This window comes from Canis aureus, chromosome 14, assembly GCF_053574225.1.
Source record: "Canis aureus isolate CA01 chromosome 14, VMU_Caureus_v.1.0, whole genome shotgun sequence".
NCBI classification, from domain to species: Eukaryota; Metazoa; Chordata; class Mammalia; order Carnivora; family Canidae; genus Canis; species Canis aureus.
The window spans coordinates 25,631,998-25,653,455 of NC_135624.1; the positions used below are offsets into that span (position 1 = coordinate 25,631,998).

A 21,458-nucleotide genomic window follows, 5' to 3' on the forward strand; every position below is an offset into this window, starting at 1 on the left:
TGCCTTGTTCTTCGAAAGGCAGGAGGAGACCCCTTTACAAATGGAAACTTACGGCCTACTTTTCAGACAACTGTCAGGAGAGCAGGCCGGGATCTTAAAAAAAAAAAAATATTATTTGTTTTAAAGCTGCTGCTGTTTCTCGACTACCTTCAGTTCAAAGTACCCCTTACGTCAAGTGGCGCGGGTGGCATATGCTGGTCCCGACAGAAACCTGCGCAGGAGAGCGGCGGCCTGGGTGCGCTCACCTCGACCAGACACGAGGACGAGGCGCTCAGTCAGAGGCCCCGACGTTAGCACCCCGCGGCCCGCCAGCGTCCTCCGTTCTGCCCGGCGGCGCAGGGCTGACAGGGCGGCTCTTCCGGCAGCGCGGCCGCACCCACCCGGCGCCACGTGGCGCGGCCGCCGCCCCCCGCGCGCCCCGAGACGCTCCTGCGGGACCCCGGGCGGCCGCCTCCCAGCCCCCGCCCCCGCGCGAGGTGCGGCAGGTCCGGCGGGCGGCGCCCTTCGCTTCCCTCCTCCCAAGCAGCTCTGAACGCTTCCGGGACGTTTAATGGACCAGAATAAAACAGCTAATAATTCCCGCCCACGCAAGCAGGGAGTCCCTCGCAGAGCCAGCGCCGCCTCCGCCTCCAGTAAGGAAGCCACTCCGTCAAGAAGGCGCGGCGGCCGGAGAGCGCCTGCGCCGTGAGGTGGCGCCAAAGCCTCGAAGGCGGGCGGAAACCATGGCAACGCGCGAGACGATGGCTACGCCGTGCGTGATGACGGTGTGGGGAGCGCCCCCAGCGCGGGATTATGATGCAATCAGTGGCGCGGGCTCCGCGGTCTCGCGTGACCGCGGGCGCAGCCTCCAGGCCTCCAAACAGCAGCAACGGCAGAGGCAGGCGGGCGAGGTCAAGATGGTGGCTCCGCGGGCGGGGGAGGTGTTGGAGGGAGGAGGAGCCAGACCTTAGCCAGCCGGAAACACCGACACCCAGAGGCCTCCCGGGAGCCGCCGCCGCTACCTCCGCCGCTGCCGCCTCCGCCGCCTGCTCCAGCTCGAGGGACGCGAGCGGGCGGCGGGGCGGGCCGCGAGGGAGAGCCGAGAGGAGGGAGGGCGGGGGCGGAGTCACCCGCCGTAGCCCCCGCCCCCGGCCGCGGCCCCGGGCCCTGCCCCGCGCGGCCCTGCCCGGCTCGCCCAGCCCCGGTGTGGCAGCGGCTCATGGCGGCGGTGGGGCCCCCGCAGCAGCAGGTGCGGATGGCCCATCAGCAGGTCTGGGCGGCGCTCGAGGTGGCGCTCCGGGTGCCGTGCCTCTACATCATCGACGCCATCTTCAACTCCTACTACGATTCCAGCCAAAGCCGGTTCTGCATCGGGCTCCAGATCGTCCTCCGGCTCCTCGGTGAGGGCGGCGGCGTAGCTCGCGTCCCGGGACGGCTGTGAGGGCCGCGGCGTGCTGCGGGGAGCGGGCTCCGCGCGCAGCCTGTGGGGAGCGTGTGTACGGGCGTTCGAGGACCAGCGGTTTTTTTCGCCAATAGGGGCGTCTTTGCAGGTTGGAGGAGGGAGGAGATGACACTTGTCTCCGAGCTGACAGCCGAGCGTCCTCCTAGAGTCAGCCCTCTGTTGGTGTTTGCGCCCGAGGGTGAGGAGAGCGCGCGGATGTGCGAGCCTGCGGCGCTTCGCCTGCTGTTTCTCCTGGGGAACGGGCGCCGGCCGCCTGAGGAAAACAGCAGCCGTTTGCCCGGGTCTCGCCGCCTGTGACCTTGGGCTTGTAGTGCCAGGGCCTGGGCCTCAGTTTCCCCCTTTCCCCAAATGCGGAGTACTGGTGTGTTGTCACTTCTGTATCCACGAGGTCCACGTGATCGTGGCGTGTCCGTGGTAAATGACATCCACGCGAAAGAGTCCGGGTTTTGAATGTCCTGCCTCGAAACCATTACTAGAAACGCTCGTGAAGGAGGCGATGCCTGTAACGAGTCCTGAAATTTTCCATGAATAGAGAGGTACCGAAAAGTGGTTATAAAAACGTGGCTAGAAAGTGATGAGACTTTTCCAAGGGAAGAGTTCTGAAAATCAGTGTCTTTGTTGCACATGAATGGAGTGTTAAAAATCTCTTATGTTTCACTCCCCATCTCCCCTTGCATTACCAGAGTGAGAAGCATTTATGCATACAAGAATTTTTTAAAGAAATTGAAACTTGGCAAATTTTGTTGATGAGGGAATTCTTGTGATCGGTGTTTAGGAGGCTTGTGATTTTGAAGCGTTGCTGAGGAAGGGTTGATGATGAGATCCTAACCAGGCCTTTCTGAATTAGGAGCCATCTGTTGCTTCTTTAGTCCTCAAAAAAAAAAAAAAAAAAAAAAAAAGAATTTTGTTATTGGCAGTTTGTTTGGTACTTTACCTTTGTAAAACATTTTCACTAACCTAAACTTTAAACATCCCTCAGAGGTGGATTGTGTTGTTCTCGTTTTTAAAATGAGGAAACAGAGCTATAGAGGTCAAGTGTGTTTTGCTTTAATATACAGCAATTAAGTGGTTGTCAGAGCCTGGGCTTACAAATCTTCTGACATCAAGGGTGGTTCACTTTCCTCCTCCATACAGCTGCTATCCAGATACAGAATGGTATAGTAATGATCCTATACTAGATCTTTAAACTAACAGATGTGAAAATGATGATCTTAGCACCAGACTTCTCAGGAACCACTAGCTGCTTAATCCCAGTCATTCCCACTTACCACTGCAAAAGTGTAATGCCCTCATTATTTGTGGCAAAAGTGGGCCTGTGTGATTTCACAGTATATACAAATACGAAATGATGTTTTACACCTGAAACGAATGTTATGTCAGTTATACCTCAGCTTAACGCATTCACTAGTTTTAATATTTCATACTCAATATATTTTTGGTTAACTCTGATAGTCATGGGTAAAAGTGATTTCAGTAAAATAACATTAAAGTGAAATTAATAAAGGGGACCTGTTGGGAAGGCATTTTATTTTTGCCAATTAGAAACCACTCATCATGATCATAAATTAACAGGCTAATCTCAGTATAGTTACTTAAGTATTCCAGCTGAGGCGGATGAACTGCCAGCCCTCTTTCCCCGCCATACCTACCCACATTAGGAGATGATATGTATGCAAGCTAGATCTATGCCAATTCTTGGTATGGAGAGAAATGAAGAAAAAAAATATTATTTTTATTCCTCAACCCCATGGGATGAGAGAGAGCTTGCTAGAGAGAGAACAGAAGCTAACAGACTTCTAGGGAACTTTGTCATTTTGGGATAACCCAAGTGCTGCTTTGGAAACTAATCAAGTATAACAAAGACAAAAGGGTCGGAGAATGACTTTCCTCACTTCTGTTTTGAGAGGAGGTCATGATACAGCAACAAAACCCGAAAAACAAAACTGCTGTGTTTGAGAGGATTCATGTATTCATTGGCAAATGTGTAGCCACTGCCTTGAATATGCTTTTGGCCTGTGACTGCATATCCTCTGACAGTCTCTTTGTGACCAGGTCTTTAATGCAGGGCTCTTAGAGTTGAGCTTTAAGGAAAAGGGAGTAGTCAATTAAATCATATGTATTTAAGAACACTGAACAGTAATTTTGGTATTTGTAGTAAATCATGGAAGTTCGTATTCGACAAGTTAAAGTAGAATGTGACCTCAGGCAAGTTAACTGCTCTGTACCTCCTGTTTCTTACCTTTACATTTTTAAAGGTGGGCAATAATGGTCTGTCATAGGATGTTACGGATAATAGTTAGGATGTAAGCTCATAGAGCAGTATTTGGGACCTAGTAAAGTCTACTAAGTATTAGCTATTAATAAGCCTGATAACTTTTAAAGAAATATTCCTGTACTTCAATTAAGACCATACTGTTTACAGATATTTTGGTCTTTTGAAGGCATCAGTATAATTTTGGTGCTTTGTTCCCAGAGTTTTCTGTTTACGCTTTGTGAGAAATACAAAATATTTTCCAGATCGCTCCTTACCTTATGCCACTATAGTTTGCTAATTTTTCACATTTGTGAGAATAAAATTCTTAAAAAAGAAAAAAAAAAAGATTTATGTATTTTAGAGAAAGAGCATAAGCAGGAGAGGTAGAGAATCCCAAGTAGACTCCCCACTGAGGGCAGACCCTGCCCATGGGGCTCTGTTTCAGGACCCTGAGATCATGACCTGAGCTGAAACTAAGAATCAGACGCTTAACTGACTATGCCACCTGGGCACCCCAAGAATGACAAAATTCTTAAAAACTAGTTTTTTGCTGAAATTCACCCTGAATAAAAACACATCTTCAGTATTTGAGGTCCAGTCAATGAGGCAGCTTATGTTACTGAAAGTGATGGATTTGTGTGTAATAGGTGCCAAAGGATAGTTGAAATTATTCTACACCTGATTAGGTTTTTTTTAAATAATTGTAGACGTTTCAGTATTACTATATATAAATCTCAAAACTTGTCAGTCTCACCTTTTTCTGTAAAATGAAATTGTAAAAATGGAAGCATTACCAATTTTATATCTAGTCTCTGAAGAATTTCCCTTCCCCTACAAAAAAGTACTACCACAGCACCTTTGGTATCAAAATACTAGGAGAATTTCAGCAGATGAGAGAATATAAAGCATCTCATTTGGAGATCTAAATAAAATCCAATCACAATATATAAAGTATTTAAGCATATTAAGCTATTCTTAGGAGGTGTTAAGTGCTAAATGAAATGCAACCCAGTGCAACATAATGCTGAATTAACAAATCTAAGGCAGAAAATGCAAGCATAGGAGTTTGTTTTACATGTAATGGTAATTCATTGAAGTGGAAAGGCCTTTTTAAATATACAAGAAAAATAAATAAATATACAATAAAATCCCAAAATTGCAAGGGAAAATTCGATACATTTGAATACATAAAAAATGAAAAACTTTTATGATAAAACTTTTTTAAAACAATTCTAAAAATGACAAACTGAGGATACTATTCGCATTGTATGAGATTGAATAAGTTTTACTCTGTCATTAAGAAAACCTTATACTCCCAGAGAAAAATGGGCCCAGGATAAGTAGTTCCCAATAAATGAATGCAGATGGTCAATAAGCAAAAGAAAAATACTCATAATTTTAAAAAATGCAGTAAGAACAAAATTTCAGTTATCAGATTAGTGAAGAGTTAGATCAAATAAAAACTTGTTTGTCAAAGGTGTGGGGAAATGAGTAAAGTTAGACAGTTTTGGTATGCTGTCACTTCTTTGTAAAGGCATTTGGTACTGCCTAACTAAAACTCAGCATACACCTTTTGACTCACAATTCCAATTCTGAGAATTTGACCTAAAGACATAGTTGTACTTGTTCAAAGACTATGGGAAAGGATTTTTGTTGAAGCATTATTGGTAATAACAAAATAAATTGTTAATCTAAGTATTTATTAAAAGGGAATCTGTTCTTTGTGCTAGGTTTAGACATACAATAAAGGTTTTGAAAAGAATGAGAGCGATATTTGGTGCTGTAGAAGGAACTCAGAAAACCTTTGAAGTGAGAAAACATTGCAGCAGTAGTAATTTTGACACGATAGGGATAGATTAGGAATTTCTCGACAGCAACACTATTGACATTTTAGACTGGGTAATTTTGGGGGGAGGTGGGGGGTGCTGTTCTGTGAATTGTAGGAATTTTAGTGTCCTTCTACCCATTACATACCCGTTACATACCCTCTTCCCCTTTTTGTGATTGCTAAAAATGTCTCTAGGTATTTATTTATTATTTTTTTAAAGGTTTTATTTATTCATTTATGAGAGACACAGAGAGAGAGAGAGGCAGAGACACAGGCAGAGGGAGAAGCAGGCTCCATGCAGGGAGCCTGACACGTTATCGCAGGTTCCCTGGATCACATCCTGGGCGGAAGGTGGCGCCAAACCGCTGAGCCACCCGCGCTGCCCCTGTCTAGGTATTTAGATAGTGCCAAATGCCTGGTGTGGGGGTGGGGAGGTTGGGTTGGTAAAAAATCTGATCCTGGTTAGGAATCACTGAAATGGACAAATAGACCAATAGCACAGAATGGAAAGCCCAGAAACAGAGCACCCATGTATATAGAGAAACTTACTTTGTTTCAGAGGTAGAATCGAAGTACATCCATTGAGGTAAATACAGATTATTCAGGTATTGGTCATTCAGTATATGGAAAAAATTATGTATGGATTCCCTACCTCACATCAATATATAGACAATTCTAAGTGGGTTAATACCTAAATGTGAAAAGCAGAACTTTAAAATTTCTAGAAGAAAATATAGAAGTATTACAGAGGGTTTTTTTTTTAACCCTAGAATAAGTGAGAAATTCTTTAAACATATATGGAAGTTAGGGTGCCTGGGTGGCTCAGTTGCTTAAGCCTCTGACTCTTGATTTTGGTTCAGGTCATGATCTCAGGGTTGTGAGGTTGAGCCCCACATCAGGCTCTGTGCTGGGTGTGGAGCCTGATTAAAATTCTCTCTTCCTTTCCCACTGCTCCTCACCCCCTCTAAAAATACATGTATGTAAAAGTAATATAAAGATTGATAAATCTACTAGTATTAAAATTAAAAACCTTTGTTAATCAAAAGGCAGTATCAGAAATGTGAAAAGACCAGCCACATACCTGGTGAAGATATTTGCACTATAGGTAACTGACAAAGAATTTGTAGTCAGAATATTTTTAAATGTCTAAAATTCAAGAAGGAAAAACAACTCCATAGATAAATGGATAAAAGATAAATTGGCAATTCACAGAGGAAGAAGCATGAGTGGTCAATAAATTGGAGGAACTGAGTGGGAAAAATTAGAGGCAGACAAACCATTAGAGACTCCTAATTCTAGGAAACAGGGTTGGGGGATGGGGTAACTGGGTGACATGCTATGAGGAGGACACTTGATGGGATGAGCACTTGGTGTTATACTATTTGTTGGCAAATTGAATTTAAATTAAAAAAATGTAAAAAGAAAGAAAAATTGGAGGATCCCCTTGCTGATAACTAATCAGAAATGCAAATTTTTTTTAAAGTTAAAAAATATACTCCCTTTTTTTTTTTTTTTTTTTTTTTTTTTTTTTTTTATACTCCACTTTTCAATGAGATCCTCTTCAGGTAAAAAGCGAAAAAGAATGTTTATGAATGTATATTTATGTAAAACTTTATTCTTCCTCTAACAACTATAGGGTTTGACTTTTAAAAATATTATATTCAGATTTATTTTTAATAAAAACATGTTAAAATCTTAGAAGCAAAAACTTAGTGTTCTTATTAACAAAGGAGTTAAAACACCCTTTTTAGCCCAAGATGAGATTTTGATAGAAAATATTTCTTTATGCTCTGGTTTATTTATCAAGTATACCTATAGATTAATGTTTTAAGATGTTTTATTTATTTTGGCTATATTTTATTGCTGAGTGCTCCTTTTGGATTAAGGTAATCATAACATTCCTGTGCTATTCCATCTTTACTGTTACACATTTAAATGTTTTTCCACAGTTTTTTTATTATGTTTAAAAAGTATTTAAAGATACCTGGAGAGTAATCAATGTTACGTCTTATTTCCTTCTAAGTTTTAGTCCTAAGTTTCCAGACAAGGTTAAAGAAGGTATGAATGTATTTTATACATAAAAGTATTAAATGCTTTGTTGTACACCATGCATAGTAGTATTTTTGTTTGCTTATTTTTGGTGGTCAAATTGTAAAGGCTCTGAACTCTTTTCATGAATTCAGTTCTATATATCTTCAAAGCTCCTGAGTTGATTTTGATACTTGCCTGTTTTTCTACCCTGAGAACTTGAGTGAAACTCTAATCACTGGAGAATTGAATCCCAAGATGAGCTTTCAATTATTTCTCTTCTCCAGTGTCCCACAGTGATTTTTCTTCATAAAGCTGCATTTATATTTAGTCTTGATTGCTTCTTCAGATCACTCTGATATCCTAATGAGAAACTCTACTTCTGGACCTAATTTTCTTAGGCCTCTATGATAAATACGAAGAGTTTTATATCTGAAGTTATGAAAATGCAACAAACTTTGACATTATTGACAATACTCCCTACAGGCTATAAAGGGGAATGTTACTTGAGACTTGTTACTTGGCAAGTTGGCTTTTTCTGTGAAATGAGCGCTGATTTTTCCCCACATTCCATACATAGGAACATAAGTATAAAATAAAAATGTAAGCACCTTACATACATGCAACCTTTGGGTAGGAATCAAAATAATTTTATGCTACTCTTGAAATATTTCATCATTATTATGTTTTGGGGTATAATTTTAAACAAGAGAATAGTAGTATCTTAGTGTTACTTGATAGGACACATCCAGACTTTGAGTATAGTCTCACAACAACATCTATCATCTCCTCCCCTTTTTTCCCTTTGATATGGTTGGATAAAGCAAAATAGCACTTTTTCTACAGAAATATTTCTAAAAGCCAAATCATTCTTTCATTTGTGTGTAAAAATAAGCTTCAAGAAAAAAACTATTAGAATAAAAAGGACTGGTTTATACATTTCAGCAGAGTTCATGAATATTCACAGGTAAAGATTAATTTACTCCTTTGACAAAATTTGACAAGTTAAGAAAAATACTTTACAGTCCCTGTTTAGCTTTCTCCTTTTTAAGTGGCATAAAATAGAACAAGTTATTTGGGTTTTGTTTTTACTTGTCTTCGGAGATTAGAGTTTTGTCTCAGGAAAAATACTGACTTATTCTTCTATGTAGAGAAAAGCAAGATGACATACAGTGGCTGGCTTAATTCCATTTCTTGTTACTTTACTTGAAAAGGTTTCTAAACTTTCAAAAAAAAAAAAAAGTCTATTTGCTCTTGAAAGGGTCTATTTCCAGCTGTCAGCTCTTCGGCAGATTATTAGTGGCCCATTTGCTCCAGGAATCGGGTGGTTCTTAGAGACCTTTGTGTCTTTAAGGTGATTGTGTCCTTTGGTTCTCCTTTTCACAAATGATCTGATATGTTGGCACAGGATAGATTTTAAGATTGCGGGTAAAGCCATCATTTAGAAGAACTATCCCTTGCTTTTATATGCAGTAGGTTGTAAATGCCTCCATTGTAATATGCAGTATCTTTCTTGATTACGTGCTGAAATAAAGTAGATGGATGATGTTTAATTTGGGGTTTGCCACTTTTGCTGTGCTCCCAAGCTCTGGTTTCTCAGCTTTGTCTTAGTTTTTCATAGGTTTCAGTTTCCAGGTAGGCTGTATTTTGTACTTGCCTTTAAAAATATAATCCATAATTCTACATTAATAACATTTCCCCAGTGTTATTTCAATGAACAGTGAAATAATTGTATTTATTTTCCTCAGAATATTTTGGGATTCTTACTGTGCAAGGTAGGAGACCTTGCTCCCTATCACAAGGATACATTTTATAACAGGGTAGGTGACCTACTCAGATAACTACAAACTACAATATCAGGTAGTATATGAATATTGGACATTTCACTGAATTCTGTTGGTAATTTGAAAGATCAGTAACAGAAAAAATTGGTCTACTGGGTGGATAGGATTTGAACAGTCAGGATGTGGGAAGCTCATCATACCAAGCAAAGAGAAGAATGTAAACATAGCTTCAGTTATGGCAGAGAAAAGGGGTATTTTGGAAGAAGTAGTCTGGAGTGGTGGTATATGTGTTGGGAGGAATACTACTCTAAAGCACATTGGATCCTTGAGTGTTCGGACAAGGAATGTAGATTTTTGTTGATAGTAATTTCAGGGTCTACTGCTTCTGAGCAAGGAAATGAAGAAAGCTGATTTGTGGATAGATGGATTGTGGATAGATTCGGACAAGAGTTTTTAGAGAACGGCTAACAGGTTGGTGTCACTGAGAAAAGGGAAGTGTAATAGGTGTTAGTAGAATTGGCAAATAACGGTCAAATTTTAGGAATGTGGAGCTAGAGGTGCCATTAAGTAAATAATGGCACCTTTAACTGAAATTGGAAATCTTAAGAGCTATTTGAAGTGAGTTAGGTTTTAGAAATTCTGAGTGTTGCAATTGTAACGTAGAAGTGGAACTAGGTGAATATTTGGATATCCTTTCCATAGTTGAACCTTGGGAAATAATGTTTATTGTGATCTCACTGAAAAAAAATTGTCAGATCACAGAGAAAGATGATGCTGGATGCACATCCCACACATCTCACTATACTTGGTTACATATGGAGTGTGTGTGCGGGGTATTACCATTTTTTAAAACATGTCTTGGTTTTCTGAATGTTATTTTTTGTAATTTGAGGAACAATAAAAAGGGTTGACTATTTGTAGTAAAAGATACAGTAATGTACAAGAAAAAGAACTTGGAGGATATTTCTGAAATCTGCAGGAAAGTATATAGAGGAAAAAAAACCTGAATTGGGACCCATGGGAGAATGCACAAATTTAAGGAGCAGGACAATAAAAGTCAATAGGAGTTCACAGAGAAAAAGGAGGCATTAAGTATAAAAATTAAACTTGATTTCCTAAAGAACACTTTTAAGGAAAAAAAATTTAAGATTTAATAGGAACAAATATTTGCATTTTGGTTATTTTTGGTTCTTTTTTTTAATATTTTTTTAAATTTTTATTTATTTATGATAGAGAGAGAGAGAGAGGCAGAGACATAGGCAGAAGGAGAAGCAGGCTCCATGCACCGGGAGCCCGACGTGGGATTCGATCCCGGGTCTCCAGGATCGCGCCCTGGGCCAAAGGCAGGCGCTAAACCGCTGCGCCACCCAGGGATCCCTATTTTTGGTTCTTAATGTTTTTTCAAGTAATGGAATTGTTTTAAATATTTTTAATGGTTATGGAATTATAAAGGACATGTTCTTTCAAGATTTAAAAACTTGTTAAAATATATGTATCACTAATGAAAATAATTTAGTAATTTGGAGTCGATATATATTGTACTACTTGAATTTTGAACTTAAAAGGAGTAAGATTTTTTAAAACAGTATGTTTGATCTGTTGAACTTTGACTTTACAAAACGTTTCTTGGCCTTTAAGCCTAAATTGTCTTGAGGTTTAATGTTCATAACTTTGAAAATATTTGTATTTCTGGGGTGTCTGAGTGGCTCAGTCAGTTAAGTCTGCCTTTGGCTCAGGTCATGATCCTGGAATTGTGGCCTGGATCAAGCCCTGCATAGGGCTTCCCTGCTCAGTGGGAGTCTGTTTCTCCCTCTCCCCCTTCTCTCTCAAATAATTTTTTTTTTTTTTTAAAGAAAATATTTGTATTTCCTAATTAGGGGAAGAATGGCATAACTATTAGTACAGAAATATTTTTTTAAATGTTGCATTCAAGGAGCACCTGGGTGGCACATTGGTTAAGGCGGACCTGTTTGTGTCTGTCTTTGGCTCAAGTCGACCTTGGGGTCCTCCTGGGATTGAGCCCTGCATGGGGGCTCCCTGCTCAGTGGAGAGTCTGCTTCTCCCTCTCTCTCTCCCAGCTTGTGTTCATGCTCTCTCTTAAATAAATAAAATCTTTTTTAAAATGTTACATTCAAATGACTTTTCTTTTCTTTTTTTTTTTTTTTAGGTATATTTGTATCCAGTATTGTTCTGATCTTGTCACAACGATCACTTTTCAAGTTTTACATGTACAGTTCAGCCTTTCTATTAGCTGCAACTTCAGTGTTGGTAAATTATTATGCTTCTTTGCACATTGACTTCTATGGTGCCTACAACACATCAGCTTTCGGAATTGAGCTGCTTCCTCGAAAAGGGCCCTCGCTATGGATGGCACTCATCGTTCTGCAGCTAACCTTAGGAATTGGATACATTACACTACTACAAATTCATTCCATCTATTCACAATTAATTATTTTGGATCTCTTGATTCCTGTGATAGGTTTAATCACAGAGCTGCCATTACACATCCGAGAGACTTTAGTTTTTACTTCTTCCTTGATTCTTACATTAAACACAGTGCTTGTCTTGGCAGTGAAACTTAAGTGGTTTTATTATTCCACACGATATGTTTATCTTTTAGTGAGGCACATGTATCGAATTTATGGATTACAGTTATTAATGGAGGACACATGGAAGAGGATTCGTTTTCCAGATATACTGAGAGTCTTTTGGCTAACAAGAATTACAGCTCAGGCTACAGTGTTGATGTACATTTTAAGGATGGCAAATGAAACTGATTCCTTCTTTATTTCTTGGGATGATTTCTGGGACCTCATTTGCAATCTTATAATTAGTGGCTGTGATTCTACACTAACTGTACTGGGCATGAGTGCTGTAATTTCCTCAATAGCCCATTATTTGGGCCTTGGAATATTGGCCTTTATTGGATCAACTGAAGAAGACGACAGGAGGCTTGGCTTCGTAGCACCTGTTTTATTTTTTATTTTGGCTCTTCAGACCGGCTTAAGTGGGCTAAGACCAGAAGAGAGACTTATTCGCTTAAGTAGAAACATGTGCCTTTTATTAACTGCAGTCCTGCATTTCATCCACGGAATGACAGACCCTGTATTAATGTCTCTCAGTGCCTCTCATGTGTCATCTTTCCGTAGACATTTTCCTGTGCTCTTTGTCTCTGCTTGCCTGTTTATTCTTCCTGTTTTACTCAGCTATGTTCTTTGGCATCACTATGCACTAAATACATGGTTGTTTGCAGTTACAGCCTTTTGTGTGGAACTCTGCTTAAAAGTAATTGTTTCTCTCACTGTGTATACGTTATTCATGATTGATGGCTATTATAATGTCCTTTGGGAAAAGCTTGATGATTATGTCTACTATGTTCGTTCAACAGGCAATATTATTGAATTTATATTTGGAGTAGTAATGTTTGGAAATGGGGCTTACACTATGATGTTTGAGTCAGGAAGTAAAATTCGAGCTTGTATGATGTGTCTACATGCATATTTTAACATCTACTTACAAGCAAAAAATGGCTGGAAGACATTCATGAATCGTAGGACTGCTGTTAAGAAAATTAATTCACTTCCTGAAATAAAAGGGAGCCGCTTACGAGAAATAGATGATGTATGTGCAATCTGCTATCATGAGTTTACAACATCTGCTCGCATCACACCATGTAATCATTATTTCCACGCACTTTGCCTTCGGAAATGGCTGTACATCCAAGATACTTGTCCAATGTGCCATCAGAAAGTGTACATTGAAGATGATATTAAGGATAATTCAAATATATCCAACAACAATGGGTTTATTGCACCCAATGAAAATCCAGAGGAAGCTGTAAGAGAAGCTGCTGCTGAATCTGACAGGGAATTGAACGAAGAAGACAGTACAGATTGTGATGATGATGTTCAAAGAGAAAGAAATGGAGTGATTCAACACACAGGCCCAGCAGCTGAAGAACTTAATGATGATACTGACTGATTAAAATAGCATTTACTAATCATTGAGGTTATTTGTTTAAAATTCAGTTCATCCAAAATGGAGTAATATGCTTCACTTCAGTGTGTAACCAAGCACAAAAACAGTATCCATGTTGAATCTGTGAATGGTTTTCCGTTTACTGTGATGTGCTACTGTAAATATACCTCTTTAATTACTTCTGGTCTCTTTGGTGACCTATTTAAATTTGTGTACATTATTGTACATAGAATAAAATGTTTTCACGTTTTTATGACAAAATTTGAACAAATAGCTTTTTAATAGATGTAATGATAATACAGTGCGTCAAGTGTGCCAAAGATTCCTCAATGAAAGCATATAAAAGTATCTAACCCTGGACCCTAGTTTTTCTTTAAAATGGGTGGAAGAATGAAAGTATGAATCAAAGGAAACCATATTAAGGAAATAAAATAATTTGGACCACAGGATGAGGCTATATGTAGAATATTTTAAAATGAAGGAGGAAATAGGCTGCCAGAAGAGACTTTTTTGAAATTTGAGTGTAGCATGTGGTTGAGCTGGGTTCGAAAGTCATGGTTCAGAGATTGTGTAAGAGTTGAAAAACAGGCTTTTATCAACTAAACTTTGGTATAAAAGCCAGAATGTGCTAATTGTTTAATTTTGATGTAAATAAAACCAGTATATTTGTTGGCCATTCTATTTGCAGTGTTGACATAAAATTGTCCTTTTAGACTTTTGGGAAGAGATTACAAAATATTTGGGTGTTTTCATTGTTAATTGATACCAAAATTCTGGTCTGTCTATGGATTAAAACTGAGGGGGATGGTGTGTAGTAATATGGAATAATACCTCTTCAAACAACTTCCAGAGAATTCCTTTATTTATTCTTTAAGTTTTACTATGAAATTTTACATACGTGATGGGAAATGGAAAGAACATATCAATTACATGTCAGGAAAAAAATATTTTAATGGTATTGTTATATAGTGTATTGGCTAATTCCAGTGGATCCTGCTCTCTTACTGCTGACATTATCTCCAGTATTTGACTAAAAGGAAACAAAACAAAATGGATCCAGGTTAAATTTCCAAGTACATGCTCTGTTTTAAAGGTTCCATATAAAGGAAACTATTGTTACTAGCACTTTCAACATAATCTTAACAGGTATAAAGTTTTCAGCACTATCAACAGAAAAGTTTATTATATTTAAAGTAGAGTAATTTGACACAAATTTCTGGGGCAGTCTTCCATATAACTAGAGCCAAGGTCAAGGTTCAAATAATTAAAAAACCAGTCCATATTATGTCAACCACAACTAATGGAACTAATTCAATGAAAATGAAGAGTTCATTAAACTGTGGGTCATTATGCATTCATTAGTGGGTCATGATGAGCTTTCAAAAAATTGTAAGAAAAGGAAAAAAGTACATTGCACTTAGTAAAGGGAACTAAGGTTTCATTTCTGGTTGGCTTTTATATGTGTACATGTGTGCTGAGTCACAAGGTATGTGGTATTGTGGGTATAGTGAAGTTTGAAAGCCACTGCTAAGAGAATTAGTCCCAGAAGCTCCAAGAAATTGCTGCATCATCACCAGCACGATGACAGTAAAGGAACTTAGAAGTTACTGGAACAATGTATGGTATTCGGGGGGAGGCAGATGCTTTCTTTTCCTGTACTTTTTCCTTACAAGAGCCAGACTAGCCCAGGTGTCAGATCTTTCAGTTTCTGTGCAGAATAATAATCAGCAATAGTGTTCTCTAGCAATACTATATATAATGTGTTTATATATGAGTTAGTTCTAAAATTCAACTTAAACATAGATATGTTCTTTAAGTTTTTTGTCCCTGGTATAGGTTTCTTAAATACGAACACCTCAAGAAATTAGAGATTAACTGGAACTTTTTAATTACATAATTGTAATGCAAAAGCCTTTCTTAATATAGACCAAATTTTTGTTATCTGATTCAAAATGTGCTAAAAGCAAATGTATTAACATTTAAATTGACATTAAAGACCCAATTTTCTTAGTAAACTACAGAATTTTCCTCTTAACTACTACTAAGTTGGAACTCACCCGCATAATACTGTGTGCAATCAGTATGATTCCTGCCACTCATCTTCCTTTCAGTCCTTTCTCTGTACTGATACAACTTTAAAACAAACAAACAAACAAAAAAAAAAACTGTCCCTTCCCTGCTTTAAATTCTTTGGGTCCTGATGAAATCTGAACACTAAGGTTGGCAAACGAGCCCTCACCACTCTGGCCTTCCTAGACTTCTCACTTAGCCGAGCAGCCTACTTTCTGCCACAGTAAACTCACTGTTCCGCCCCCAGAGCAGTCAGCCCTTCCGCAGTCTGCCTTTGCTCCCAAGGTTTGTCTTGGTCTGGCATAATGCCCAGCCATACCCCATAAGCAACTCAAGTGTCCCCTTCGTTAAGCTATTTGTCCTCAAGGGAGGTGGCTGCTATGTGCTATGATCCTCTCTGCTGGTTTGCTCTGGGAGGGCAGGGGTCCCGGTCGGACTCCAGTGTCTTCTCCAAAGTGCCTGGTGGGTGCAGGGCAGAGACTGGCTGGATTCTTCTCGGGAGACCCGGTAACTTGTACCTTTCCTAACATGCGGGAGCTTCAAAATGTGTTTTGAGAAATTTATAATCTAAAAGGAGGAAAGATCTCTACAAAAATAATTAAAACTGTAAATAGATGGGTTTGATAAAAATGACTTTAAGTAGGAATGAATCAGTAATTAGCATTAGACTAGAGGCATGTGTGCTTCTGAAGTGTGGTTTAAAAATTTTCAGTTTGTAAATGCTGGCTTTCCCAAGCTCCTCCCAACTGGTGTTCATGATTGTGGTTGAGATTCAGGTTTTCTTCTTAATAATCCGCATTTGGAAGACCTTAGAATTTTGTTTTGCAAATATGTCACTAAAGTCAACAGCTATGTTATACTTAACATTTAGGCAGTATAGAAAGCTGACTTGGATACACCGTGGGCAAGTATCTTCCCCAAGCTGGCTGCTAGAAAAATACTAGTTTCTTGTCTCCAGTGTCCTTTTAAATCTCTGAAGAATGATTCTGTCTTCTGTCTGAATTTACAAGTACCTACATTTCATAAAAGTTGTGATTCTTTACTAACCAGACTTTAATTTCCTCAGCCTATGAGTCTTTAAACATTCAATTTTAAAATCTTTGCCAACATCAGCATGGTAGTAAAGGAAAATCTTTCCAGTATTTTTTTTTAATAGAATAAGTCTTCAGTTTTCTACCTGCTGAATTTTAGATCTGGTTTACCTAATATTGTTATCTGTTAAAAACTACTAAAAAATACATGTGGAAGGAATTATTACAACCTAAAAGTTAACAGTTCAGTTGCCTGAACTGGTAAGCCATAGTTGACTGATAACAGCCTAGATTTAAATTATCTGCGTATGCAAACAAAAACTGGATGATGTACCTATTAAAATGATACAAACTTATCCTGTAAATTATAAGCTCTATAGCTCCTTAACAGTTGGATGGGGAAACAACCCCTCCTTTCACATGCTATATACTATAATCCAAAAATGATGTTGAATTAGGTTTATTCAGGTTGTCAAATCATTTAAAAACACTAAAAGGTATCCTGCTAAGAGTGCATTCTGACAACCATGAGCAGGGAAGCTGCGTGAGAATCTTTTCTCCCTTTCCTATAAAATGACAAATGACCAAAATCACATGAAGTTGATTTTGGTCATTCTCACTCCTGTAATAAAACCACTTATAATGAGTTGAGGGGTTGAGATGATGGGAAAAGAGGAGCTGACCTAGAGCAATTCTGGTGCAGATCCTCTCAAATCACTGCATTAAAATGGTGGCTTTTGACTGGAACGTTATTGGAATGTCACCCAACTTCAATTTTGTTCCTAAAGTTCATTTTCTAAATGGCATTTGGTGGTTGACTTTAATGTTCTGAAGACCATGAAAACAAAATACTTACATTATATGGCAGGGTTCATTCCTGTCTTTTACGCAGTGCCCATTTTCCCACTTCTTTTTGGTAGGAAATGAAGTTTTTATATATTTTGATCCAGCATGTGTACTTTTCACTCCACACCAAGGTGCATCTACAGTTAAGCAAAGAAGTTTCTTAAGAGGTTTATTTTTCAAATCACTGTTTTCTTAACATTATCAAACAAATATATAACTTATAAAGTATAAGTCATGATTCAGCTTTAAAAATGGTAAAAAGCAAAATCTTAAGCATAGGATTAAATCTTGAACTATACACATTTTTAAATGCATTTAAAAAATGTGAATGCCTTTTAAGACTCACTTTCTTTTTTTTTTTTTTTTTTTTTTTTTTTTTTAAATTTATTTATTTATTTATTTATGATAGTCACAGAGAGAGAGAGAGAGGCAGAGACACAGGCAGAGGGAGAAGCAGGCTCCATGCACCCACCGGGAGCCTGATGTGGGACTCGATCCCGGGTCTCCAGGATCACGCCCTGGGCCAAAGGCAGGCGCCAAACCGCTGCGCCACCCAGGGATCCCCAAGACTCACTTTCATTATATTTTTTGCTAATTACTACTGGTGTATGGCACCTTAAAGCCAAAATAAATACAGATTGTAACCTGAAAACACTTAATTAAGTCTCTATTTGCCTCTAATGAATGTGAAACAGTAGCTTTAAATACTGGGGTTATTCACTTACCTCTTTCTTTAATAAGAATTTACACATTTTACAAGCATTGTACTTTCAATAAGATCAATTTCATTTTTATGACTCTCCAAGGAAATAAACCTGATTTGTTCAGAATGGCTTAATTAGTCTTTACTAAAAAAAGCCCATATATGTAGGTAAAGCCTTGACTTCAGGGTTAGGTAAAATGTTTAAGTTTCTAACCCTGTTTTAAGAGGGAACTGGTTAATTTCTAAAATTCCTTGACTAAACCAGTTTGATTTAAATTCTTGTACTTAATTTGAAAAGTACTGTAGAATTAAACTATTACAAAGACAACACTGTATAAAAAAAAAATTCTGAAGTTTCTGAAACCCCAAGGTCCCAGATTCCTTTGTTAGGGCTACGTGTTTAATAAAATATTTACGATTATAACCTCCTTAGTTACATTTTCAGATATCCCATTTTTAAGTGCTTAGGCTTAATCTAACTTCTAAAATTGAAAACTTTGATTGCATAGATACTTTTCTATCAATTGATAAAACTCCAGAGGTTTTCTGAAAAGCGTAATTGTTGAAGGTAAGTGAGCTATTTTTAAAAATTGTACTTAGTGTAGCTCTTTTTTTATATGGTTTAATATGAAAATGAAAGTTCTAAAAGCATAAACTTACCAGTTTCAATCATTAATTTTTCACTAGGTATTGATTTCAGAACTTCCAAATTGGCCTCAGTTTTCAGTGAGCTTAAAAAAAATTTACAGATATATTTAATGAAGTTTTTTTCATGTTACAGATTTATCTACAACAGATTAGAAAACCTAAAATCTCCAAACAAAACTGTTTGGCTATAACAGCAGTGTACGCATTTCTATCCTTACAGAATCCAGATTAAGATCTATGCCAACCATACCCAACCTTTAAGGGGAAACAATTTTTTGTGTTTATCAGCTGTCTCAAAAGTTTCGGATTCAGTCTGTGTAAAACAACTTTTTACAGAATTTGCTTCCCTGGGTAATTTGCATACCTAGGCTCAAAATGCTGAGTTTAAAGGTATGGCCAGTTCTTTCATGGGCCAAATACTGCCAGGAAGGAATCAAAGTAATGTTCACTAATCGCCAAGTGAATCTTCACAAAGAATAAAAATCACAATCACAGAACTATGAGTATGTAACAAGGAATGAAAATGAAAACCTAGTTAGGAGATGTCCTATTCCCCACATCTGGAAACAGGATCTTTCATTACTCTTGACATTCTGAAACTTGATGTGTCTGGGCAAGAGGCTTTTTTCATTCATTTAGGGGAGTTAGAAGCCTTCCAGTTTATAGATGTGTGTGTGTTTAGGAGGTCTTCCAGTTTAAACCCCTCCCCCCAACTCTGGGAAAAAGGAATTTCCTCCTTTTCTCTCTCCTCTCTTTCTGGGACTTGTATTAGTTTTATAAATCCTGAAATGGTCTGTTAAGCTCCTGTTTCTTTCATCCTTTTCTGGGAAATTAACTTTCATTTCCTTAACTTTCATTTTCAGATCCTGAGACAGACTAGATGGATTACTGGTCCCAATTCTTCACTTTCCTTTAATAGGAATGTATCTGCACCGTTGCCATTGTTTCTTAGTAAGGAGGAGGAGAAGGTTGACTGGCCACGGCCTCGAGACTTGCTTTGACCAGATGACATGGCCAAAGGTTTGAAATGCACTTTTTTTTTTTTTTTTAATTTTGATGGCACTTTTGTGATCTGAGAGTAGCACGCTCTAAATAGCCACTGCCATTTCAGCCTGGGCACCCAGAATGAAAACACAGCTCAGATTTGTATTCAACATGTGCCTGTGGCAGAGAGATCTGCCTCTATCAGTCAACCCCCAGCTGATCCAAAGACCCAGGAGTATGAAAAAAATGCTTCCTATAAAAAATGTTTTCCTATAATATGCCAGTGAGTCTTAGGATGGCTTGCTATATATTGTGATGATGATTAAATACTGTCTTTACGCTACATCTTTATTTTTAGCATATATATAACTTTTTACTGTGGAAAGGTTAAAATGTATGTAAGACTGGAATACAGAACCCCCATGTATTCATTACCTGGCCCCCATCTATTATCAACTCCTGGCCTATACTATCCATCCACTCACTCCAAATCTTTCCATATTATTTTGAAGGAAATTTAAAATGTATAGTTTCAACACTTTAGCATTTATTTCAGAAAATATGTCAGCATGTATCTCTAAGCATGAGGTTTTTTTTTTTTTTTAATGGAACCACAATACTATTATCACGTCTAAGAAAACCCAACTCTTTTATCATAATATATCCACTATTCAAATTGTCTCAATGTCATACATTCTTAAGTTTGTTTGACTCAGGATCCAAATGAAGGCTGCACCTTGCAACTGGTCAGTGTTCTAAATCTCTTAACCTATTAAGTTTTTATGCATCTCTTTTTCTACTTAAAATTTGTTGAAGAAACCCAGTTGTTTGCCCTGAAGAGTTTCCCAGTCTTGATTTCATCTGTGTTCACCTGGATTTGTATCTGGGCTCTGTATTCTGTTCCACTGATCTTTGGGTATGTTTTTGTGTCGGTACCATACAGTTTGGTACAGTTTCCCAGATGTTTTTTTAATAGAAGTATAGTGGACATACAATATTCTATTAGTTATAGGTGTAAACCAGAAATTTGATATTCGTTTACATTACAAATGGTCATCAATAAGTGTAACCGTCTGTCACCAAACTTACAGTATTATTGACTATATTCTCTATATTGTACTTTGCAGCCACATGACTAATTTGTAACTGGAGTTTGTACCTCTTAAATTCCCTTAAAAGAGCCACCAGTTCTCCATATTTCTGAGTTCATTGTTTTGTTTTTTTGCTCATTTATAAGTAGGCTCCACACTGAGTGTACTTTATTTGAAAAGTATTGTAGAATTAAGCCATTATACAGATGATACTGTGTAAAAAAAATTCTGAGGTTTTTGAAACTCCGAGATACTTCATTAAAGACTACTTAATAAAATATTTATAATTGGACCTCCTTAGTTGCCACATACTCTGACATTCTATTTTTAAGTGCTTAGGCTTAATCAAGCTTCTAAAATTGAAAGGTTTGATTGCATAAATACTTGTGCTAGTACCACACTGTTTTGAGTACTATAGCTTTGTTTTTCAAGATTGCTCTGGCTCTTCAGGGTGTTCTGTGGTCCTGTGCACATTTTAGAATTTTAGTTCTGTGAAAAATACTATTGGTGTTTTGATAGGGATTGCATTGAATCTGTGGATTGCTTTAGGATGAATGGACATTTTAACAATATTCTTCCAATCCATGAGCATGGTATATCTTTACATTTATTTATGTCATTTTCAGTTTCTTTCATCAGTATCTTACAGTTTTCAGAGTATAGGTCTTTAATTTCTTTGGTTACATTTATTACTAGGTATTTTGATCTTTTTGACACAGTTGTCAGTGGGATTGTTTTCTTAATTTCTTTCTGCTAGCTCATTTTACTAGAG

General features: G+C 38.2%; 3 protein-coding genes across 17 annotated transcripts in view; 2 read left to right on the top strand and 1 right to left on the bottom strand.

Annotated features, from left to right (window-relative positions):
• Nucleotides 1-11,643, top strand: part of TYW2 (tRNA wybutosine-synthesizing protein 2) — a 75,823-nt gene extending 64,180 nt beyond the window's left edge. Inside the window, exon 3 of the mRNA XM_077847163.1 lies at nt 11,503-11,643. The gene's annotated coding sequence lies outside the window, so the exon portion shown is untranslated. The remainder of the gene's footprint in view (nt 1-11,502) is intronic.
• Nucleotides 530-21,458, bottom strand: part of TATDN1 (TatD DNase domain containing 1) — a 65,514-nt gene continuing 44,585 nt past the window's right edge. For 11 of the 15 annotated variants that reach the window (XM_077847168.1, XM_077847171.1, XM_077847165.1 and 8 more), the window contains 3 exons: nt 18,624-18,694; nt 17,271-17,397; nt 530-2,304 (listed from right to left, as the gene is read on the bottom strand). In XM_077847168.1, coding sequence (XP_077703294.1) covers nt 2,118-2,304; nt 17,271-17,397; nt 18,624-18,694 — 385 coding nt within the window. In that variant the 3' untranslated portion in view covers nt 530-2,117. The other 4 variants (XM_077847175.1, XM_077847178.1, XM_077847174.1 and 1 more) reach the window with 4 other exon arrangements.
• On the top strand, nt 829-14,156 carry RNF139 (ring finger protein 139). The gene is made up of 2 exons (XM_077847161.1): nt 829-1,379; nt 11,503-14,156. Exons 1-2 carry the CDS (start codon nt 1,199-1,201, stop codon nt 13,314-13,316), a joined length of 1,995 nt encoding a protein of 664 aa, XP_077703287.1. The 5' UTR covers nt 829-1,198; the 3' UTR covers nt 13,317-14,156.

Bases quoted from the DNA above. Each gene is read 5' to 3' on its own strand.
- RNF139 (XM_077847161.1), top strand. From the start codon at position 1,199: ATGGCGGCGGTGGGGCCCCCGCAGCAGCAGGTGCGGATGGCCCATCAG. The intron at 1,380-11,502 runs GTGAGGGCGGCG...TTTTTTTTTTAG, and splicing joins GATCGTCCTCCGGCTCCTCG to GTATATTTGTATCCAGTATT.